The following is a 26,064-nucleotide window of genomic DNA, read 5'->3' as shown; positions in this document are numbered from 1 at the left end:
AAAAGAGAGATTAAAGCCCTTAGTATTGCATTCTTTACTACTAATCATAAGTTTGAAACACAAATTTTTACAGGTATTAGAAAATAGCTACAGTAGAGTAGTTTCTCAAAACAATTGATCACCAGAAAGCACAACTAAAAAGAACAGCAAAGCATTTTATATTTCTGAACATGATGGGGTTCATGTTCAGGATAGAGATGCATAAATACAGCTGATTTAATTACAATGAGAAAGAAAACAGACAACAAGGACTACCTGGGAAGTGCATCCATCACAGATGCTGCACCACTGGACAACATTTAAGATGTGTGTCCCTTACTACTTGGAGGTATTTTAGCTTGGGATGATGGTCTAATAGTCAAATAAAATAAATGAAAAGCATAAGAATATAATTCCATGAACCAGAAAATGCTTCCTTAAAATTAAGAGAGAATTTTTGATCCTTGTAAATTACTCTTGCTCTCTATTAAGGTGACAGAAGGTATGATATATTCTCATTTTAATCATATGCTAATGATGATTTTTCTTGTTAAGGTACCAGATACAGTACAGGGCAAAGTAATGTCCTAATATGACATTCAAGTGGTTATTTTCTCTTTTTTTCCCCTCTTAGAAATCCAGGACAACGTCACTCGCATCAAATCCATAAGGAGCCTGGTAAAAAAGCTCCCTAGACCAAACTATGACACAATGAAAATCCTTTTTGAACATCTAAAGAAGTAAGTAGAACTGTGGTATTAACAGATCAATAATTTTAAAAGGAATCTGTGTGTGGTGTCCTAATCCTATTGGAAATGTCATCCAAAATACCAAAGATAATTACGTTCTTTGGCAAAACTAAGCATGATTTATGGTATCTACGTATATCCTATTCCTGCTCAAGAAATCAGTACGTCTAAGCAAAAGCTCAAATTTTTCCTCTACTAGAAAGCAGAACAGTTCTGTTTCCTTCAATGCAGTCAAACACATCTGGATTACGATGCTACAGGTATACTGAATTGGGCAAATGCAATATGTTCCAGAATTGCATTTGCCCAATTTGGTTAATTTTCTCCAGCAATAGACTTTTGGATCACCATGTTTTCACCATTAAGATCCCTGCTGTTCAATCTTATTGATCATGTGATATGCTGAGGCACATAATAATAGGAATAACCTCACCGAAGAAAATACCTTATGAGCTCTTGTACCTCACAAGGAAGCTTATGACAACACAGAACATCTAAGACATGCTGAGGAGAGATTTGGAAGTGCACCTTTGCTCTCGTAATGTTGCTGAGATACCACAGAGGCAGAAAAATGGCACAGTGAGGCTCTCTTATCATTCCTCTGTGGTTTCCACACTCATTGAGCTCCATTTTCAAAAGATGTCAGCCCACAAAGTCAACCCAGGATCTTGCATTCACCTTGGGCTTCTTGTGTTTCATGGCATTAACAGTAAAGATGTACGTAGATCGTGTGCTCACTTGGAAACCAACTTGCAGCAGTTTGACTTGCAGAATGACTGGGCAAGAAGTGGCAGACCTCAAGATAGGAGCATATGAAGGGCAGGTCCTGTTCCTCCCTTCAAGGCTGTCCTGCTGTTGGGACTAACTGGTGCCATTTTGTACAGTCACTTTTCAGGCAAACTACCCTTAAATTTGAAGGGACTAAGTAGGATCTAGGGCCCCATGGAGGGCCTGTGCACAGAGGAGTATTTCATCCCAGGAATGATATAATGACCCCAGTGAGTGAGTAATAAAGACTCCAAATAAAAGACTACTCTGAGCTCATAATGAATGATGCCTTTATACTGATCATTTCTGCTGCATTCTCCTGGCATATACATATAAGAGATGTAGATCCTTTATCTCGTTTTTCAGCTTCCAGTTGAAACTGCAAAATGAAGTCCATATAGTCATGGAAACGTCCCCATTTCATTAAGCATGGAAGGATTTTAAACAGTCCATAAAATGACTGAGTTTGGCCTTGCAGAAAAACAGTTTTCTATGTATTCATCTGATGTACTGTGTGCACACATTCTCTCCTTCAGAGGGTTATCTAGAGAAGGATGATAATTTATTACAGTCAATGGAAGAATAATAAGGGAAATTATTTCCTGGGAAGAACCAGAGTGCAAGAAGTGGGTACACGCTGTCAGCACAGATATACCATATACAAAATTTACTGCACCATGTGTGGCATTGATCCTAACCTGAAAAAAGTTTTGTTACTATGTCTTAGGGGAGAGATATCAGGTATATGCAATAAGTCTTTGATCTCATAGTTAAATCACTTGCTTGAGGCTCAGGAGGCGTAGGTTCAGTTCTTGGCTTTGACCGGATGTTCTGGGTGACCTTGGGTAAATCACTTAATCTCTCTGTGCCTTGGTTCCTTGTTTACAAAATGATGATAATACTTCCTTTGTCTGCCTTGGCTTTTTAGAACATAATCTGTTCGGGACAGCAATTGTTTCCTGCTGTGTATGTGTAGAATAACTGGCAAAATTGGACCAAGACTGGTGGGTTTTGGAGAAAAGAAAATAAAAGGAAATAAACCCCACACTAATATGCAAACAATAAAATACTAATACTTCATAATGCACATGTGTGCAATACTGAGCTTGACTACACCTCTATAAGTATAGTACTACCTAAATAAGCACATGCTCTTACCTAAGTGTCACTGCAGGAAGCATGATGAAGCTAGAGGTATACTGACTCAATACAGTGGCACAGAATGATAGAAGGCAGAAAGATGTGATATTTGAGTCATTTGGGGGTCTGAGCATTATGGGAGCAATCATGAGTCTCTCTGAAGGTCAGCTTTCTCTGCCACACAAACACATCCTCAGGGAAGGATAGGGCTATTCCATAAGCTTTGTTCCATTGATATGGAAGCAGCAGTAGAATAGATACTGAAAACACCAAAAAAAAGGATAAAAACTGGTATGTTTTCTTGAACTTGTCAATCCAAAAGACAGGAGCCAGCCTGAATGTCTTCATGAGTCCATAAATGAGAATAAAGCAGCATATATATATTTTTCATAATGACATGAAGTTTATATTATGTAAGTATAGGCAATGTGTGTTTGTTTAAATCAACCTAGGAAACAAGACTAGTTTGCAGAGGTTACAAAACATAGATTTACATCTCTCTTAGGGATACTCTTCAAAAGAGGGGTGCCAACGTGCATGATGAACCAATCTCACCACTGACCTGCACCTTGCACCATCCTCTTCAATCATAGGTTTTTCTCAGTGTAAATCACAGAAGGTTCAAAACTTTCTGATTAGTTGAAAAAAATAAGTAAACTGGTTTAATTTAAGGCATATTACTGCAATTACTGTATTTGCTGGTGGAGATGGCTGTTGTTGCCCAACGTTGAATTGGGCTTCAAGGGGTTTCTGATGGGGAGAAGCTGGAGGACCATAGTTAGGCTGTTTCTGTGGTATTCCCCTCTTTCTCCTATTCCCTTCTTTCCTCTCTATCAGATAAAAAGGAGAACAGGGTTCTTCAGACCTGGGCCTTGGGACTGTGTAAGCCTGTGACTTCTGTACAGCACGTGAGAGTGTACGTCTCATTGACACACAGGAGCTCAGCATGAGAATCCAGCCTTTGCCCAGAAGGCTATGCTTACCCTAAATCACTGACAGCCGCGAGCTTGCACTACGGTTTCATTCTGTGGCGATCCAGTCTGCAGGAGTAGGTCCAGATCAAGCACAAATAACAATGTGAAACGCACTTCAGAAGGGTCCTCCTTTAGAAACCCAGACAAAGCAGCTGATGAGAGAGTCTGTGAGAAAGGCCTGGCAGCAGGGATTAACACCAGTGCCATATATCTTTCTTAAATCAAGCCCTCTGAAGCTGCAAGAAGTCACAGTGCAGCATATGAAGCCCACAGGAGGGGGATTAAAAGCAAAGCGTGGGGTTGCAGTACCTGTTCTTTTAAGTTTTTTGCATTTGATGGGAAAAAAAAAAACAACCCACCAATGTCCCCTGTTCATCTTTGCATGAAATTTATTCTACTCATAAGCAGAAGAGACAAAATATGGGGCTGAACAGACATATCACATAGCACTTGTCAGTCTAATACCATAAAAAATTGTTTTATTAGGACTTATACTGAAAATAATTGAGCACAACTGCTATTAGTCTATTCATACTTCTTCCTGAAGATGACCAAATCAAGCCAGTATACTTTACACTTGAAAGAAATAACAAAACCCAAACTGAATAGGGATTTTCCCAAATAAAGGGCTACAGAAAACAACCTGTTCTGCTTGAACATGTTTAGAGAGTATTTGCTTGCTGTATACTGCTTTTATTTGCCCATATACTGCTGTCTCATACATTTGTGAAAACAGCGCCCCAGTTCCCCAGGACTCCACTCCTTCATGTTGCTTATCTAACAAGTGAATTTTACTCCCAGAGTGAGCTAATGGCTGGTACCAGATAAAACTGATATACCTTTCTGGTCCTATTTTACAGGCATACACAGGACATCAAATAATGCAGAAACCTTGCACTGGCTCTCTGCACAAACATGAATTGAGCACAACCAATCCCTATCTGATAAATCATTATTTGTACCCGGTAATTTACTCACAGAACTATAGTTCAAGTGAGACAGAAGGAACATTTAGCTCTTTAAGGATCCCACAGTATTTTACGATTAACACCTAACCTGCTTTCACAGCAGCATCTTGAGGTAGCTATTACACGCTCATTGGGAAACCGAGGCACAAGAAGTTTAAATGACTTAAAGACTCAGCATAAGCCAGCAGTACAATCTAAAAGCCTGGAGGGTTTTTTTGTTTGCAGAGAAGCTTCTCCAGTGACTGCAAAATACTTTTTCCTCCCTAATGCAAAATGCAGTAGGGAAGAGGAGCACCCTGCCTGGGTTCTGCGCACCACGCTCTGAGCTGGCGAGGGCGGACGCAGCTCTGCTCCAGAAGCTGTGTGCCTGCATTATACAGCACTGTGCCTGAGCTAATAAGCTGTGCTTATTAATGTTAAATTAATGAATCTCAGCCTGCTCTGCTTATTAGGTTGAGCTCCGTGCCACCGCAAGGCAGCTCTGCGACTCCCAGACCCGAGCTGTCTCACATCTGACCAGGCTGGAGCACAGGGCAGCCAAGCTTGAGTCTGTCTTTACCCATCCATGTAGACACCCCTGCAAAGGGATATATTGCACACAAACCCCCTCTCTTTGCTTCTTATTTTCCCTCACAAAGGCAGGATAACACGTGTTATTTACAAAAGTATAAAATGGATGTTGAAATAATTAAATGGGAAGACAGGGGCCAGCCTGACGTTACCATCCCTCTCCCTTACGTGGAAAGCACTGAACCCAGATGCCCAACTGTGGAAGATATTCTTCCAGCAGCAGCATCTGCCTCCTTGGCAGGCACTTCAGGCAAGTTGTCTGGGGAGCTCTGCAGTTGCCTCTTGGTTTATCACGTGGATCTGTTACTGTGGTCTATCTGGCTGCCTTGTCCAGGCAGAAGGCAATTCCTTTTGATTCACCTTTGAGTCCAAGAAACTCCATTTTGCTCCATTTTTCCTGTACTGTACATAGCACAGCAAGACATTTTCAGATGCCATTCAGGCTTTCTGTCCTTTCAGAGAGAGAATGATGATTTTCTTTCCGATTGCCTTCCCCCCTGCCCAAATTCTTCATTCTTACTAGTAATTGTTTGCATCAATTTCACTAGAAATAAGCTCCTCATCAAGAACAGAACTTTTTTATCTAAGATAAATGCACTAATATTAATATATAACAAAATTCATTAATATTCATGCTTTAGTTGTTCTGAAAAATAACCTTCCCCCATGTTCATAAGTCTATGAACAGAGAGAAGCATCCAACCTTGACAAACAAAGCACATCCCCCCCCTCAAACCTTGCAACATGTGGCAGCTACATTGTGAAGAACATAGGCTTTTGCAAACTACATGCAAACAGACTTATTTCTACCTATTGAAGATTTTTTTTTAAAAAAAAAGAAAAATAAAAAAACCATGCATAGACAGAACCCCACAGTAGCCCGCACACCAGGACACGATGACAATGTGATGACAAGTCCAGCAGCACTACCCAGAATTCTGAGGGAAAATCAGAAAATAAAGTTAAAAAGTATGGCATCTAATAATACTAAGCAGGGGATGTCTGCAAACTTTTTTTTTTTCTTTAAGTTGGTGGAGGAAAGATGTAGCAAACGTGATTTTTCACTTACTAAACTATGTGTCATATCAGCAGTTTCAGGCTGGCTTATATATTAAATCTAAGCTTAGGAGAACCCTTTTTTCACACAGTAGAAGAACAGATTACATTAAGAACAGTACATGCTTTTTATTAAGAAAAATAATAATTTTAAAAAAGGTAGAAGTTATTTAAAAGAATAAACAGTCCCCAGAATGGAAGGACTATAAAACAAATTTCTATTTGGGAAACCTCAGAGAACCAATGGGAGACCTACAACCCCAAGTGTGGGATGGGCAGTTAAATTTTTCTTCAGGTAAAGTGTCCAGATTCAGGAATGTGCAGAAGGACAGAAGCCCTTAACTGAAGGCACAAGAAAGACTATCTGTTGAAATTGTTTCCTGAATCAAGACTTTTCTTTATAATCAGGCAACTCATGAGCACCTCTTGCTCTTCAGCCACAGGACAGCATCAGGGAGAAAAGTTTAGCCTTACTCTTACAAGCCTGGGGAGCAGCTACTGGAAATGTGAGGAGGAGAAACATCCTCTTGCACCAGGAAAGTGAGTAGGTGCCTGTCCAGGAACACAAAATACATCCCTGACTAGCGTTTTGAGATTTACATGAAATGAATTAATCACTTCCTAGATTGAGACAGGCAAATATATATTGAGACATGCTCTTGCACACGTGCTCTTCTCTGTTTCATCTATAGAAGAGTTTTAGAAAGGAGCTGGAGCAATGCCAACAATTGTCCCATTTACCATAGCTTCCCGGGGCTCATTTTGGGGGAAGGAAAAGAGTTAAACCCATTTTCTCTCTGCTAAGCACACATCGGTCTACTAAACTCTTCTCTTGTAAATTAGTGGACCAGGCACAAGTGTGCACAGGACAGGAGTAACAATGGGTTGTGGATTAAAGGCAAAAAAGAAATCCAGTCTTACAGAAGCACATTTATGCATTTTTATTTTATCCACTTTGGGGCAGGGGTGACCTGCTACCAAGGTTTTTGCAATCATGCCTAGTCCTTCTTTTTGTGGAATAAGAGAGCTTGCAAAGTTCACCTCTTCCCTGAAGAATACCTTACAGCTTACTGTTTTTAATGAGAAGAATGATGAGCAATTAAAACCACATTTTTACCTGTGTTTCCATATACTTCCTATTTCCACAACCATATTTAAAAGTATAAACCCTGATTTTCATAACAGGCAAGTAATTATGCTTGGTGTCTTTCAATGCTACCAAGCTTCAAAATGTACTGAACTGGTGTATCAGCAAGTAACAGAATGATAAAAATAATTAACATAGTTTTAATTTAAATATTTATGACACAGTTGACTCTGTGGCTGTATGGCACCATTGTGCTAGGTGCAGTACACAAATACAGATAGAGCCCCTGTTTCAAAGAGCTCCTATTGTTCATCCCACATTTCTCAATATCAGACAATCTCAAAAAAGCTTTTCAAACATTAATTAAATCTCCTCACTTCCTTTTCAGGTCAGTAAGTTTTATTATCCTAGTTATGTAGATGGAGAAAGTGAGGAATGAGTAGGGTAAGGCACTTGCCCACGACGACACAGTGAACACTTCTCACTTCCACTCTCCGCTTACTTCCCAAGCCCCACCCCAAGCCCTCCAAGTCTTTGAAGGCTCGTCCATGTGCATATTGGTGCTGTGGGCGTACGTGTGCATATGGCCAGCACAGCTCGGGGAAGGCTGGTTACTGCTAAGTACTCTTCGGTTAATCAAGACCATGTGAGAGTCCTGCTTCTGGTTTGCACTCACATAAGCTTTAGTAAAATATCACTGGTGGAGTTAATTTATGTGATTTTGTAACCTCTTAATATTGCTTGGGGTTAGCGTTCTTTTTAACCCAAATGTTTTTTGTTTATGAAAATTAAGAATGCTCAATTCATTACAAAAGGGCTTTTTTCCCACCTTTTTTTTTTTGTTATTTTGGGATATTGGGTCCTAACACATTAAATGTCCAGGACCAGGTCATCAAAGAGTAAATTGCAATGCTTTTCATTTTTCTGACTAAAGATATAGGATTTTTCTCAGAATAAAGCTATAAAATAAATAACAGGCTTGAAGTTCCTTAAGATATTCATTGGAACTTAAAACCAAACCAAAACAAAAAAGACTTTAATGCCAAAATGTCAGTGTTCTGTGCAAAATAATTAATATAACACAATAGGATCTATTCTACTATCGATTGAAAGGGAATTTATGCAGGTAATTCATTAAGGCTAGTGGTAGTTTGGCATGTAAATCTCCCAGCACTTTGATGGGAAAACAGACCCTGATGATTTTTTGTTTTTCTTATAAAGCTATGAAATACATCCTTTTCAGTGGCAAATATACAAAAAGAAAAAGCAAATACCTGAAGAACTAGGGCAACGGATTCCCCTGCTCTGTGAGACTTCTGAAATAACGTTAGATCAAATCATTTTTCACACATTGCAAAAGGTGCAACAATCATTTCAATCACCATGTTAAGAGAATCAATACATTTTTTTGTTTCTGGAGAATGACATTTTGCATTCCAACGTTTACAGGTTATCACCTTCATACATCTCTTTTTGTGGTCAAGTGCATGATTAGTACTTCTGACAGGATATTGGCCATTTTCTTATGAAGATCTACAAATTCTTGTAAATAAAACCCAATCTGAAAAAATGAAGAGCAAATCTGTGGACTGGAATGCACCCTACTTGTAATGGGAACAAAAAGCTGGCAATGAAATATAAACCTAAATCACAGCAGAATGACCTACTTTAAGGCATTTGCCAAAGAGACAGTGTTTTAGACAGCTCCTCTGAAGTAGCGTCTTTATGTCTATGCCATCTGCAGATTTATTATTGTGCTTTAGAAAAAAAAAAAAGAAAGAAAAAAAAAAAGGGAAAGAAAAAAGGAAAGAAAAAGAAAAGGGAAAAAAAAAAAAAAAAAAGGAAAGAAAAGCCTACAGTACGCCTGAACAAAACTCAGCTTCATCTATAGGAAAGATTCCAGTACTGTGGGCACCACACCCACACCTACTGATGTGGTCCAAGTTTTTTCTTTAGAGGCACCTAATTAAGAAACCCTGACTCATTTACATGGATACGTTTGATCTAAATTACACTCCAAACCACACCAAATTAGGAGCATCTGTGAATGCGAAGTGTTTGTTCCCAGTGACTGGTAGAATAGGGCCAGTTCTGGACGGCACATGTTCAAGTGACGAAAAATATTTCAGATGTAACATACTTCTGAGACCCACTTTTCCACTAATAATTCATAATGAGTTAAACCAGTATCTCTGCTTGAACAATTATTTCAGGCTGTGAAAAACATGTCATTTTACTTTTAAAAGGAAGGTGGGGGGGAAGTAGGTGGACAACCACCTAGTTTGGTTGTTCCCCCTGATAAAGGGCATTAACACAACCATTAGCTGTTGCTAAGTTAAATCTGTGCTGTGCTCGTATTATCAGATATACATTACTCTTAAAGCCTGGACTAAAGGAAACCATCTATGAATGATTAGTTGTTGTTCACAGACAAGGCCTTCTGCCTTTATGTACGATCTTCTGTTGTTAAACCGCTGTGCCAGCTTTCCTAAGGAGTCGGAGCAAAGAGCAGGGTCTCAGCCCGATGAGGCATCACCCTATGTGTCAAATAAAATGAAAAATTCCAAGACCACCAGATTGGAAAGTGGTGTTTCCCTTTTCAGGCTGCATTGCTGGTGCAATCTGACTATGTTTGTTTGCATCCTAGAAAGCCACTCCATGCAAAAACGGGTCCTGCGGCAGTTAGGGAACTTTTATCCCACTTTCCCATCTCCCAGAAAGAGCAAGCAGGGGGGGGCTGCAGAAGACACTCGCTGCTTTGCCGCCTTACAGTCTAAACTGACAAACAACAACAACAAAAAAAAGCCTTTATCTCACCCTAATTTAAGCCATAGGAGCAGTCCGAGCACTGGGGGGTGTAAATCTGAATTCCATGCTGGGTTTGCAATTCCCAGTCCGCTCGCGCAATTTGGCCCCACCTTCGGATTTGGCCCATAGTGTTTGGCAGCCACCTTTAATTCGTCCCGTCTTTCATACTTTGTGAATAGTCTAAGTTACATAATACCAGTGACAATTTGTTTATGGCAAGTGTTAGAGTCACTGTTTTATGATTATATTCAAACTTTAAGCCACATTTTGACATCTAAGGATCATCTTGCGTTCTCATATATTATGTACAATGAAGGTTTGTGTTCCAGTAAGGAGGGGAAGGAACTTTATAAATAACGTGACTTCTTTTGTCTGAAGAGATTTTAATACATTTGTCTGATCTACTGTTTTTGCAGTAGCTAGAATATAATTTGAATATATTAATATTTTCAGCAACTGTGCTCAGGGAGCCCAGTTAATAACTTATGCATGGATATATAGATACACTTCAGACAGAGGTAATGTTTTTAGCCCTTATGTTGGTAATACTTAGAAACACACAATGAAAGAGCCTGTTCTTTCCTCCCCTTTGTTGTGGGCATGCATTGTGATGGTATGGAGCCAGTGTTCTTTCTGTTGTCTACACAGCCTGGATTCAATAAGCAGTTATATATGCATATTATGACAATGTGGTCAAGGAAACCAGATTTTTTTACTATACCTTCATGTGCCTGTACAGTATAAAATCTGGTATTTATTTTTCTTGTCCTCATTCAATATGTTAACAAAATCATAATTTGATACAGGTTATGTTCACTTTATAATTAAAATTATAGTTAGATGAAAATACAGCAAGATGTTGCTGAATGGAAAATATTTATCTTTTCGTACATTACGCATTATGGTGCAACGTAAAATCATAAATCTGTGGAGCGGCTAACTCCAGCCAAGCGTACGACAACTTGCCTCCTCCCCTGGTCCACAAGATGCATCCAGTTACCTCCTCTGAGATGAGGGTTTCTACACCCGTCTCAGCCCTGTCGTTAGACAGCACTGCCACATCCTCTCCAGAGCTTTGCTGTGGTCTTCCAAAAGAAAACCCCTTGCCATGGAGATGAGCCAAGAAAAGAGAATTCAGAAAAGTTCTGTATTTGTTACAGATCCCACCAATCCCTCTTCCATAGCTCTCCTAACACCTTCATGGACAAAGTACAACCTTTTCACACCATGTTCTCTGTGTCAACACTAGACTCAGCCTCACCAAACCACCTCAGGATAGCACTTGATCTGCCTTGAAACTGTTCCCACTTCCCAGATCATTGCCAGATCCACGTTGCCAAGTCCAGGCCTTCACCAAACACTATCAGCAATCTTGGAGACCCCGGTAGCATATAGCATATGGGACAACCCTACAGCATATGGAAGGTTTCCAGTAAGTAAAGTTTGCTGTGAACATCAGTTTGTCCATATTCAAACCTTCAGTCCAGAGAGGGTTTTCAGTAAGGCTGTGGCAGTAATAGTAGCAGGCAACTTAAGATCACATCCTAAGACAACCCAGATATGTTTCCATATCTGGATAACTGTCTCACAAAAGTGTCATCAAAAGACTGAGCTTCCTTCAGAGCATCTACCCTGTGGAAGTCATTGCAGCTGCTATGGACTCAGTGTCAGCCCTGCGATTTCTATCTCAGGGCAAATTTCAGATCTTGACAAATATGTTTTGAATCTCTCCTGACCACTATGGTGAGGAATTGCTCAACCTTTCTGGGTTACATGCTAACAGGTTTCCGTTACTCCTCTTATTAAATTATGTTTATATAGCTTCACATCCTGAAACTACAATATTTGCTTCCTAAAGAGGCACTTTCTCAGCTTGTAAATCCATTTACAACCGTTCACTGAAGATTAGACATTTTTTGCTGTAAGGGGAAGATCCATGGGTTCTGAATTTAGTCTTTTTTGAAAGCCAGGCAGATCAGGTCTTCTGGAGCTCAAGACAATGAAAAAAAACACCTTACGCAAGGCATTTATGCTTCATCTCTGAGAACAGCATGCCTATGCACAACACCAACAAGTAAGACCATACAGGAACACACCCATTTGGCAGGTGGGCACTATCAGAAATCCTTCTCTGCCACTGCATTGAGGCATTTTATTCAGTTAAGCTATGACTGAGAGATTTGATGTCCTGGAAGCTGCTTACTCAATGAGCTGTCCCAAGACTGATGAGTACATGACTTGATATCAACAGCAAGATTGTACCTGTTGTTGTTAAATCCTTAAATGTCTGTCAAATGTTAGGAAGTCTAAGAGACTCCTGTATGTTTTCTCACCAGTCTTTCTAACTGTGGTTTTTGATCAGGGTCAGACAAAAGCAGATATTAGCAAGTCTGGTCACTTGAAGCTTCAACGATGAAAGAAACACAACTACTGAGAGAGGTGGGGCTGCCTGTATAGAGAATAAAGACTTTTGTAAAGTGTCTAAGGCAGTTAGACCACAGTCATCTGAGACCAGTACATGTGCGAATGGGTATTTGACTTAAAAACAAATTAATGAGAAAATTCAAAGCTAGTTTAAAGCTAGGAAATATTGCAGAACTCGCAGTACTACAAAGGGTGCATCTTAGAAAGACACAATATATGGAAAATCCTCCACTCCAGGCAGTTTGGGCATTTAGTGCAATGGACTATACACATGCACAAAAAATAAACATCAAGTTAAGGTGAGTGGACAAGACAGAAAAAGTGTAAGTAGAAAAGACAATGCTGACATAGTAAATTCATTGCTCAAGGGCAAGTAAAATGTAAATAAGTTTAAAGAAATCAAAGACTCATGGCACATACTCACTAGTGCATTTAAGAGATACATTCATCCTACTCATGTTCAATATCAGGGCTGAAACAATCGTGATGCTGGGAGGCATGTTAAAGCATCTTTCAAATCTGATACAAATGCAATGCGTATATATTGCAATAGTTGCTTGTGGAGAGCTCAGAACTGAACCTGAAAGAGTAAGAATCCCAGTTGAGGTCAGATCCCGTATAAAATCATCTCTGTTGGGCTGACCACTGCAAAAAGACTTTCATTTTAAACAACAAGATGGTGATAATATAGGTTAAAAAAATAGAGATTTTATATTTGGGACAATTAGTGGGGCAATATTAAAAAGGTTTTCATTATTTTAAAAGACTTGAAACAAAATAATTTATGAAGCAATTATATATTTAAGAGCTCACAGAAAAAGAAAGTGTTGGTGAGAGTTTGTTCTCCAACTTTCGTGGAATTCTTTACCACATTCTCTGATTTCAACATCAAAGATTACTGGTTGTCTCACAAAACTGAATAATTTATTTATGACACTGGACACAAGCAATGTGTTGTTAGTGAAACTAAGTTTTTTCACGAGAAGCTCTAGACTCACCAGCAAAGATGCATTTCTGAGCAGGTTGTCTACAGTTCAGCATCCCAGGTTGAAATTCCAGCCAATTGCCACTTTTGGGCTTTAAATCAGAAAGTAAACCTGTCATATCCAGGGCTGAGTTATTTGCTGTCAACTGGATTACTGTAGCACAAAAGGCCTATAATTGAAGGCTGCAAGAGGTTATAGATTGAACATAGTCAAAAGCAGTAATTCCACTTAGTAAAAGTAGATATCATCCAAAATGAAAAATGTTAAGCTTATATAAGGTGAAATTCTGCCTCCATTCTGGCTCCCAGTTGCTGGGAGTTTTGTCAGTGACTTTAACAGTAATCAAAATTTCACTCACTGTCGAGAGAGATGCTGCAAAGGGTGTGATGAAGTGAAAGTTAAAATAACTGTTAACCAGCGGCTTCCAAAATACATTTTCTGAGTACGGACTGCTGTCAAACTCAGTGTTTCCCTGACGTAGCAATGCAGACAGCCCTTCTGGGGACCAAGGGGATGAAACTGTGCTAGTGGAGTACGTCTAGGATGTGCAATAAGAATTACCCAGCTGTAACTGCTGATGTTCCCATTGTTCATCATCCTGAGGGCCACAGTGGAACCGGACTACTTAAACATAGTGGGGTATAGTTTGTAAGAAACAATTTCAGAAAGCTGTAACATCACTGACTACCGGTGCTGACACCCTTCCACCTGAACCACTCTTTTGAAAGACAGGTAGAGATTACTGGAAGAAAGACCATAATAGTGGCTGGCAGACACACTAAGTTTACTGGGAGGAGGAAGATTAAAATACTGAGTCTCATTATCTTTCTATTTTTCTTACCAGTAAATCTGACCCAAAGAATGCAATTTATGTGCATCTGTGAACAAGGCTCCATAGAGCCTCGTGTGTGCTTTCCATATACCCTCTGCTTTGGGTGCGTTGTAGAAGAGCGGCTTCTTTCACAGGGTTAAAAACCAGCTGAGTTACCAGCAGAACTGGTGGCTCTGCAGTTTTGAATGTACTTTTTGTTTGTCCATCACTAAGCATGTCAAAGCCTCAGTGTCCCTGTCAGAAAACAATGTTGTTAATAACATTAATCCACCTTTATTAAGATCCTTTAGATTTATGGAGGAGTACCAAATATTAAGACAAAGACAAGAGGATAATAAGGAAATATTTTTTCCCTTGCTGACCTAGTTTCTAACCTCACTTTAAAATCTTCCATTGATTTTGATTATGCTTAATCTAAAGCTAAGCTCACAAATCTAGCAAACTTAAGGGCTGTTTTTAAGTGAATTTTCTCGCCTGTCAGAGTTCCTCCAGATTTCTATGCTACAGTTAGAAGTTTATTTCCAGCCCAAAGTTGAGACAGCTTTCTGCCTGTAGGAAGCATCCAGCTCCACTACTGTACAACGCGTGAGTTCAAGCACTACCTTGCTCAAATCGAGCCTGTGTACAGCATTCTTTACAGAACAATTGCAGGCCTTTTCTCATCAGCAATAGCCAGAGGCAGTAATAAGGGTGAAGGATATCTATCATGAAAAGTCCAGTGTCAATGTGTTCCCCCAATTTATTTACTGACCTTCAATGCAACAGCCATACTCCTGACCCTCATGAGATGAAGCCTAAGGGGAAATGGCACTGAGCACCAATTCCATATCCTGTTGTTCTGTGGTCTAAATTAAGTGCTAATTAATTACCACTGGCATCTTTGGCATTGCCTGTCAAATTGGATTTAGGATATCCTTTTGCTGTTTAAACAAATAGCCCTACATCTAAAGCTAAAATCCCAAGTGTTAGCATTTTCCTTACTTTTAGATTTTTATTTAAAAATTCAGCAAGTATGTCCATGGATTTTGCAGGTAGAATTCAAATAAAAGAAACAGGAATTGATATTGTCAATTTTGATTAATAGTCCCTCATTAATAAACATCCTGTTATTCAGTTTCCACCTGCAGTTGCTGATGTTGCCTGGAATCAATTAACTCATATAATTTGATTTATTTTACAAAGACATTTTTGGATGTGCTGTGCTGATGATAAAGGTTCTATATTTACAATTCTTGATTTAAGGGAGATTGTTACTAACTGCTTTTTATTTTTAATGTTACAAGGAAATGTAGCTTCAGGCATTCTTGAACGAAAATATTTAAACAGTTTAAAAAGTTAAAGCTTTATTCATGTAAAAGTATCTGTTGCCTTCTGAGGCACACAAGCCACAAAAGCATACAGATACAAGACCTCTGACAGGTTGGTCTTTACAATAAGCTAGTTGTTCTGCAGAAAAAAATGAGAAATAGAATTTTTAAAAAATTAATTTAAAAATCAATCACAGCAAAAGTTATACCACCAGCCAAAAATACAGTTAAGGCCTCTATGCATTATATCTCTGTCTGAACATATATTATTCTGTGTAGTCTAACACTGCCTTTATCACTCTACTATCCAAACACCTCTAAGAAGTGCATTAGCATCTGCCTAACATCTGTCACCGGTGGTTTTGTTGTCTCCCATCCCCTCCTCAAGGAGCAGCTCATGCTTGCAGTAGTAGTGTGGCTTTTGAAGAGGGGATTGCTGTTGTTGAGATATATGCTACTACAGGGCTGTTTGAGAGGGCAAAACCAAATTCCTTGCATGCAGAACTGCAGCCAGAGGAGTCTGAGATGCTCCTTAAGGAAGTTCGTGGCCTTCAGCTGACTCTTACCAAATGGCTGTCCCCAAACAGGCAAACTTCAGGCTCAGCAGCAACTCGCACTGTGATAATGTGGACTAGCCAGACCTCCTCCTCCCTCCAGTCTTATGAGCATTAGTCAGAACCAGTTTGCATTCACGCACAAAAAATTAAAAACCAAGCCAAACTGGGAGGACAGAGTGCTGGTTGTCAGTAAATGGAAGAACTTAGCAGGTCACCCAGCTGGGTCAGTTTTCCAAAAGGGAGACCTGGAACTTTTACAGTAATAGGGAAGATTTTGTGGAAAGATTTTAAATCCATTTCTTTGACACAACATGGTTTAGGGAAGTGGGACCTGAGTCTCTGCCCACATCAGGCTCTTCAGCAGAACCACCACAGCGTGAAGATGAGCTCCTGCCCTTGCGGTTCATGCCATGCTGGGACATCAGTGTGCACCCTGTCTTTGGAGCTTCTCTAACACAGGAGGTGGCCAGAAAAATAGAAACGATCTCAAGACTGAGATGCATGGTACCACATTACCGTGCCCTCTTCATATAGCCACAGCTGAGGGTGGAGGCAGGAGCACAGCTCCCACTGTGTAGAACAAGCAGGACTTCTCCAAAGCACATTCCTGATCGAAGCTGCTGTAGAGGCCTGAGTCCCTTTAGAGATCTAAACATGCTTCTACATCTTGGCCTCAGTCACCTGGAAAATGAAGACTTTCCCTACAAGACAGGCATTATGTGAGGTGTATGCAAAGGCAAGAGCACACACGCTCTTCAGAAAGGAAGTCATACAGGTAGCAAAGTTCACCCAACGGTGAGAAGATTTTATTTTGAACTGTTCTCTTATTAAACCAGGCTAAGCCAGAATAAATGCCTTTCTTCAGCTTTCCAGAGTCTATTCAGCCAACTGTGAACCGATGTTCAGAGTTAGTTTCGTTATTATTTTCATTTAGGGCTAGACTCCAAGGCAGTTCATCCAGGGAAGGGCTCGTGCTGTGAGATATGTGGGGGATCCCCTGAGGAAGCCCATTCTCCACCGGGTCCCTGTCAGCTGTCCAACTACTATATATAGCCCTCCAACAGTCAGATTTAAAGGCTAGTCTGTAGAAGAAGACAGCATCAAGTGCTCGTTCTTGTGTCCCAGAGCAACTGAAGAGAAGGGATTTTTCCCAAAGAGCTGTAATATGAACCCACAGCTGCAGAGCACAGGAAGCCTATGGAGTTTCTGTAGGCCAGGAGCCATGGAGGCTATTTTCAGCAAAAGCAAGCTCTTAAGTATGTCTGAACTATTTCTGACCCCTCTCGTAACATATCATACACCATGACCTGGTTTCTTTATTACCAGCCTTGGATAGCTATTGTTTCAAATTCAACCTATGGAACAAACAGGAATTTAAAATACCTTCACATTTTACACAGGCAAAAGAAAATATCTTAGAACTGTATTAGTCCACTGCAATCCCTGAATTGCACATATTTGTTGCAGAAGAAACCACATGACTCGTTTTGAAAAGGACAGACATAGTGTTTTGTTGCTCCTCTATAAGCATAAACCTCAGGTCACAGGTACATATGCACAAAGCTCCCCCCTCCCAATGTGGTATACAGATTTCACAAACAAGCTGAGGATTCAACTGATAATGTTTGCATTTGCTTAGCTTCATCAGCTGGTGAATACCACTGTAATGCAACTGAGCAAATCATCCGTAAAGCCAGTACATAAATAATAATGAGGTTTAGTTTGCATTCATAAAATATCAAGAATCCCAATTTATTACTAAATTTTAAATTTATCTACGTTGCAGTGCAATGAATTGAACAGTTTACACAAATAGAGCTTATGGTATCAGGGGCTCACTTACCACCGATTATTTCCATAAGTCTCTCAAGATGGGGTTAAGTAGTGTACAGGCCCTGCACTCTTCCTTCACGGCGGTTATATTTTGCTGTCAGTCCTAATCTGGTATATCTAGCTGGATATGAATATATCTGCAAGGCTTTGATGTGTTATAGAAGGACACCTATTGTTGTTTGTGTTTTAAGAGGACTCTCAAAACTGTCGTTGTCTTTTTAGTACCAAAAACCACTTAAGTTCTTCCTGAAGAACAACCACTATAGCTGAACTGAACTAAGTTTACAACAGCAAATGACATTGCAGTAATACGCTGTATCTCAGGAAAGTATGTAACAGGCCTTAAACGGAAAGGAAATACATTGAGAAGAAACCAGATAGTTTATCTGTGCATCATTTTGTACTTGTGCTTCCTTCCTAACACTGAAAAACCCATCTGCAAAAGCCCTGCCAAAATGTGCTTATACACACACAGACATTATCACTTCGTAGGACGGTACGTTTTATTATCAGGTTATTTTCCAGTACATTTGGCACAGTTAAGGTAAGTATATTAACTTTACTTCCAAATAAAGAAAACAAAGTTGTACTGAATGTCTCAGCCATTGTCAATGAGTTAAGAACTGACAGGAGGTCCAAGTAATCAACCCTGTCTACTGCGCCGAGCTTTCCCCTGGGACACCTCTTCTGATCATACAATGTATCTGACTGGCATGGATGTAGAATTGCTTTCAATAAAGATTTTATTTCAAGGTTGGATGATTCCTTCCCAAATGTCTTGTCACTAAAGCAAAGTATGTGATACCTGTTATTTTTTAACTCCTGTGAACTAGCATTTGGGAAGGAGAAGAGCATAAGATGTTGAGCTAGAACCTGTTCATCACAAAAGTCAAATTTTAACACGTTCAAATTGATTGAAGTTCTGCAATAGCAAAAGTCAGAAAAATGCTGCAGAAAAACTGGCCTATAACAGTGCAGTGAAACAGTGTTAGAATTGGGGTGAGTTGAAGGCAGTTGAGCCATTCCCAGGGCCGAGTCCTTAAGCTAAAACATTATGTTTGCATATGCCTGAGTATATATATCAATCAGATAGTAGCTAATTTGAGGATAATTATTAGTAAAGTGAATCAATGGGATGTGCATACTTGGACCCATTAAGGCAGTTCATAGGAACTTACAAATCAGCCCCATTGTCCATCAGGATGAGCAGCTCTGGCTGTGACAGTGGTTGCTAACACAGTTCAGCAAAGGTACAAAACCTGCCCAAATGGGCTGTCATGGAATAACCCACTTAGAGAGGAGTCAGTTCCTAATGCTGTAAGCTTAGTTGTTATACCAAGAGGACAGATGTCATAATACTTCATTTTTTTCTGCTTTCTGGGGAGTTTTATTTATTTCTATGCATCTTTAATCTTTCTTGGCCTCTGTTTAGATCTTGATTTCTGTCTCTTGTGACGGTGATTTCCCTAGTTACATAAAATATTGTGCATAATGCTGGTGGACAGGATTCTGATAAGAGCAAAACCTACTTTTATCCCTCAGTCCTCTACTGATTTCAGGGGATGGCATTTTCTACACCTGCCATTCTGGCCCATAATATTTTACCAGCTGACCCATTCTCACTCTTCCAGTCCCCTCATGTTGTAATGTATTGCCCTTTAGTCAATATTACCAGTTCACGGAAGAGCAGTAGGATTTTTTAATTGAAAAGTTTCCTTTAGATATAATTTAAAACAGTAAAAGAGCACTAGGTATGGCTAAAACCAGTTCTGCTAAGGGTAGAAATGCCCCTGATATTGAGCAAACTTGAATTCTCGTAGGCTGGAAAAGCAAGTCTGAGCAGCTTTCAATGCAGCTAGCAGAGGACAGCTCTACTCTCACTCTCCAGCTTACAGTAAAACAGTGCCCTTTCCGGTGGGGTTTTCCTCCCTAAGTACGTTGACTTTTCTCTCTAATATTTTATGTGCAGTAGAAACATTAAAATGTTGAAGAATCAGAGCAACTGTTGAAATGTTTTCCCCTCTTCAGCAGTTACTATGAGTAAAAATGGATGAAGAACATTTCCTAACACCTAGTGTGTTTGAAATAATAATCCAGTGTGCTTTCTGAATGTCAAAATTAATAATGATTTTATTTAGAGAGTTTGAAAAGTGTAGGTTTAATGGAACCAGAGAGCCAAACTCACCATACAATGACCCTCTTAGCTGTAGAGTTGCCCTGCTCTCAGTCACACGCTTTCCAGCTTACAGTTACCTTGGCAACAGCCAAAGCATAAATTCTAAGTATTTTTGCTTATATATCTGCCATTGACACTAGACCCCTCCTATCAGACACTTCTGCTGTTTTAATACATCATTAATTTCATTACTATTAATAATGAGAACTGTATTTTCTGCATATCTCCTGATTTATGATCTTAAAGGACTGAAGACATTATTGAAGCTAACTTATTTGGGGGTAAAAAAGACTCTTGCACAGCATAACGCCCAACAATTTCTTGATATGGTTCCAACATCTGTGGCACTGGATTATAGAATGTTTCTAAAATAATCTTAAATTGATGGATCATTGCTCCTTTCATTTGGGCTTGACAAAAAATATCTCTGGCATTTCCTTTCACTTTTTATGTTGTAAATGGTGTATCACTCTTTCTGCTCTTTTTCTTGCCAAAAAAAGAATTCTTGCCCATTTTTTAGGAATTTTCTCTTTAACAACTCAATTTCACTTAGCAGCTACAGTAATAGTTTTAAATGTGCGTATTTGGTTTTGGTTTGCTTTGACTTTCTCTTTTGTGGACAGATTGAAGAAATATTAGTTATAGAATTTCATTGGTAAATATTTGTAATTTAAAAAGGCATAAGATCCTAAACTTATCATTATTTTATTCAGGCTGGATTGAATTCTTTCTTTCTTTCTTTCCCTCCAGTAGCTGTATTTTATCACAGATTATTTAACTACTCAGACTTTCCATATTTCCAAATTTGCTTGGTTTATAGTGTTTTGTTTTTACAGTCATCAAAACAAGTAAGACTGCATGAATAGATAGAAAATATCAAGAATTTTCAAGAGAGTTTATCAATACAAGAATTATTCTTCTAGCATTAAGCTTAGGGACCTCAAATACACACAGATATTCTTAGTGACATGTTCCATATGGATGAACCACAACAGATAGTCGATTCCTCTCCATCGCCAACACACACCAGGCACATCCTCCCTTGCTTCATGCTGTACCCTCACTTCTGGAGAGATGAGAGACTGCAGACCATGTGCTGGCAATGCCTGGACTCAAACACAACTTGGCATGCAGGGAGGCACCTCCAGGAAAAATAAGGGGAATTATTCTGCTTCAGAAAGATGGCAAACAAGGACAGAGGGGTTGGCCATCCATCTTCCATTTTGTGCACCAGAAACATAAGATCTCAACATCTTGCTCCACATTTTACATATAAAGGAAGTCAGTCCCCTCCTCTCCCTTCAGTAAATTGAGCTCTGCCACCATCATTCTTCACCCTGACTCTGGTCATCCATGGTCCACTGCCACTTCCTCCCAGCAAGATGGTTCTCCTCCAGATTCATCAGTGCTGTCCGTTATCAACACCACCTCATTGCAAAGCCAGGGCTGATGCTAAATTGATGATCTCTAAACTGATGCAAGATACAACTGCTAAATATGTTTTTTCCCCCCTGGTGCACTAACATCTCTAACCACGCTGATGGCATCTACCAATAATTTATAAGGTTTCCAATGTCTAGCATGTAACAAGCTCAGCAGAAATCAAGTCTTTTTCACGGGGAGACACCAAGCTTAATGTATGTGCTTCTGTATAAGTGGCATTAAGCAAAACAACCTCCTCACCCCTGCAACAAACATTTTTAACTGTGATAAAGATGTGCGACGTCCATCAGAAGCCCACACAGTTATTTGGCAACAAAACTTAACTTCTGAGTCTTTCTGAACTCCTAAGAGGAGATGATATGTTAATATTACCACAGAGGAAAGATAATTATTTGTTTTCAATTTATAATAAAGATGCTATATTTTAAGAAACTAATAGTTAAGCCAATCTGATTAGTGCCATATGGAGAGTGTTTTGTGCAATGGAAACCACAGTTACAAGCATGAGGCAGAACTAAGTAATGCTTCCTATTTATATAGGGGAAAAAAACATGAGCGTTGATGTTCGAGCAATGTGGTAAACTACAGGATTGACAGAAATCCACAAGATGATGCTCTTTGCAGTGTGACCCACCCATTAACATGAAAGAAACCTTTTTTTAAGTGACTCAAGCCATTACGTCTCATGATGTTTCTTTCACTTATAGTATAGCTTACTGTAAATTCAGCAACAGGTATTGGAAAACAGAGACAGCTATGATGATTTCTAAATTTCTGTCTGGATTTTGAAAAGGTAAATGAGTGACAGTGAGAGAAAGGGGGGAAAAGCAGAACTTGGCTTCAACAATCCACTTGGAATATTTAAGTTAAAACTAAGAGGTTAAGGAAGCATCCATATACTCAAACATTTACATATTAAAGTTACATTTAGGTCGCATTCCTTGGTAGAGCTGTGCAAATTATTTATAAAATATGTATCTTCATTTACTAGTCTTTCCAACCTAGGATATATTATATATTCTGGAGGGTTGAGGGAAATGGATTTCTACTTAGTTCGTACTCACCACTACAGAGATTTATGCAAAACTGCCTACCTAAACTCCATCCATTAAACCTATACTGTTGTTAGACCAGACTTCTCCATCCTTAATGTCATTTCCACAAGAATATTAAGTCTTAATACAGACATAAGATCAACTTTTAATAATAATAGTCCTCCTCTTGTAATTTTGTGGGTAATAAAGATATCAAAGGTTATAATCTTTCCCATTATTTTCTAAGTCATCTCATTAAGGTATGTGGTCTCGGTGTCTTTCAAGAAACTTTGTGTCAGGATAAGGCATGCAAGAGTCTTTAGTTATATAAATTTCACAATCCATTTCAGACCATACTAACTTGATTGGATTTAAGTTAACAGAAGGAATGTGTTTCATATGAGCTCTATATTAAGGGGCTTTTTTTGTTTTCCCAACTCTTTCAGTGCTGGAGACCATGTTAAGAGAAACAGGGAAGTTTCTCCCTAGAGCCACCGAATCAGTTGACACCAAAAGTGCTCAATTCCCTCAGCATAAAGAGAAATCCTTATTTTTAGCATCTCATTGTATGAGCTCAGAAATTATTGCCTTATAGCACACACACTAACCAATGCTTGCTCACCTGAAAGCAGCTAATTGTGCCCTGATATGAGTACTGTAAATGAAGCTCTAGCCCTCCACCCTGTGCACATCTTGCTGCCTGGGGCTGACTCTCCTTTCCTTGCTTGTCAGGTTGGCAGAAGTTGTCTCTTCCCTCCCCTTTTTCTTTCTTTTTGATAACCTAACCAAACAAATATCTTTATTAGGAGAATCAGTTAAAAAGTGCCTCTATGTACTTCATATGCCACAGCAACTCCTTTGACATCCCTCTTTTTTAACCAATTCTTTCCTTTCGTCAACAGGATAGCAGCCAAGGAATCCGTGAATCTTATGTCAACACAAAGCTTAGGAATTGTGTTTGGACCAACACTCCTTAGACCTGAAAAGGAGACAGGGAACATGGCAGTCCACATGCTGTACCAAAATCAGATAGTTGAACTTATGTTGAGTGAGTACAGCAAGATCTTCGGCTCTGAGGAAGACTGACAGACAGGGCCTGTTATTGAAAACGTTCACATCTGTCTTGATGTCTAATATTTTTACATTTCTGTAAACATATTTCTGAAATATTTCTTTTTCTTTCAAGTGACAGATGCCTCATTTTGTGAAAACTTAATGATGATTTTGTGTTTAATTTTCAAACATTGGAATAAAAAATATTGTCAACATTTGCCTATATGTATTCTGCATTAACCCTTTGAGAGTTTCATTATGCTAGCACTCCAAGTGTCACTTTTTTTTTTTTTTACGAGCTGAGCATACAGCATATGGCCAAAGACCATAGAAAATGCTGTTTACCAACATATGCAATGGCACAGAAAGGCAAATAATAATTGAGGAGATTTGTGGAAAATGGATTAAAATATGTAGATTTGTGGGAAATGGATTAAAATGTGTATATTAAAAACAATGAATTAAAACAGTGATACCAGATTAATTGTACCTAATCTGAGAACAATTTACCTTTCTCTTTGATATTTATCAAAAGTTAAAGACATGATGAATAATCAATTTGTCTACACCAAGAGTTCAAAAAACAATTACATTTAATACTTTTAAAACAAATAAGAAAAAAAAAACCAAAACAACAAACCAGAATGTCACTATTTACATAACAGTGCCTAAAAAAAATGAAAAATTGGAATTTTGTCATTTTTACTTAAATGCAGTACATGAAATGAAGACATTGCATGACTGCTCATTTTAATGTAACATCCATTTTGATTCTTCATCACACTGTACATCTGCCTGCTTTCCCCAGCTATCTCATGTTCTGTAGCATTTGTATTGTGCTCCTGAGGATGCTTTATTGGTGAACTACATTAAATTCATCTAGAAAGAACTTTAAAAAAAAAGCCTTTTCATATGCCCTTAGGATTACTTGGCTAGACTTGAATCAATTTATGCATTTGATGGTTAGTTTCAGTTGTCATGGATAAACAAAAGGGTAACTGTCTAGAATATATCAAATATTGTTTCATTTTGAAATGTATGTTTCCAGCTATACACATCTCCTACTCTATTTTGTAAAAGTATTCTGCTGATAAAATGTAGACTTATGTTTGACAGCTTTTTAATCAAGTTCAAAGAGAATAAATAAAACTAATCCAGTGTGGTAAAGAGTCTGTCTGGTTATCGATTTGTTCATAAAATGAAAAATAAACCATGTAAATAAGATGTGTGAAACACAGATCTAGAAGCAAATATTTAAAGCAATTAAAGACCCCAAAACATAGGATTAATGCATAGATCTGCTGTGCATGAGAGATATGTCTTCAATATCACCTCAGCAGATCATGGATTACTTCAGTTTTTACTTAGCATCATTTTGCAAAATACCATGTTATTCAGGAAAGGTTGTTCCTCAGAGCGGTCATTTATGGAAACAAACATATAATGAGGCCTGATAGTTAAATAAGACTGGGTTCTTTCATCAGGTACTAATATAGGCAGAAAATAACACTGGGAAAACAAAAATTGTCCCTAAGATGTTTTCTGACTTCAAACATGTCTGAAAAATCAAGCAAAACAGAGGGGTAGTGACCAGTAATTAAAATTAAAACACAACCCCAAAAAAACATCTCCCCCATATCACAAATATTCGATATAATAATTACTGAACAAAACTATAATGTTCTGGAGAACCCAAATTCACTTTAATTTCAAGAAAATATTTTTCATGTTAATGTCAAGCCATGAGTACTTAAACAGTAATGCTTTTCAGCATCATCGTCTTTAGACTCTTTTAATAGCAACAAACCAGGCGCTGTTTATAGTCTGTGGAAATGACTGGAAGAAAGATAGTCAGAAGTTCAGTCTATTCCTTAATAAAGACCATTCACATTATGGCCCCACGGGTGCTCACAATCATGCTATTGAAGTAATTTCTGCTATTACTGGAAATGAAAAGTTCACTTGTTACTTGGATCCTGTTACACTCAGAAGAAAAGATTCTTAATTAATTAATTAATCTTCTCTTAAGCTTTCTTTGGAGCATGGAGACTCCTCTTTTCTAGTTTTTATAAGCAAGACAAGGTTTATGAAATGAACCCATATCTTTCTTAAGATCTACTGATTTGGTTGGGGGGAAAAAAAAATTTAAAAATCAAGCAAACTTCTGGACACATAAGCCTTTCTTTGGTTTTGAAGGGTTCTTTACATTAACGCTGTACAAACGTGCTGACTTCTCTACTAAATGCTTTGTTAAAGATAGAGGCCTGATACGTGGGTAGCCAACTCTGGGAGGACACAAGTGGCTCTCATCAGAGGAGTG

General features: G+C 38.8%; 1 protein-coding gene across 4 annotated transcripts in view; it reads left to right on the top strand.

Moving 5' to 3' along the window:
• ARHGAP15 (Rho GTPase activating protein 15) overlaps positions 1–24,911 on the top strand; it is a 326,436-nt gene extending 301,525 nt beyond the window's left edge. For all 4 annotated transcript variants that reach the window (XM_074828524.1, XM_074828523.1, XM_074828525.1 and 1 more), the window contains 2 exons: positions 614–719; positions 23,594–24,911. In XM_074828524.1, coding sequence (XP_074684625.1) covers positions 614–719; positions 23,594–23,777 — 290 coding nt within the window. In that variant the 3' untranslated portion in view covers positions 23,778–24,911. The remainder of the gene's footprint in view (positions 1–613; positions 720–23,593) is intronic.
• The last annotated feature ends 1,153 nt before the right edge of the window (positions 24,912–26,064 follow it).

This window comes from Strix aluco, chromosome 6 (genome assembly GCF_031877795.1).
Source record: "Strix aluco isolate bStrAlu1 chromosome 6, bStrAlu1.hap1, whole genome shotgun sequence".
Classification (NCBI taxonomy): Eukaryota; Metazoa; Chordata; class Aves; order Strigiformes; family Strigidae; genus Strix; species Strix aluco.
The sequence above is the reverse complement of the archived record's forward strand: the minus strand, read 5'-3'. Positions and strand labels throughout refer to the sequence as shown.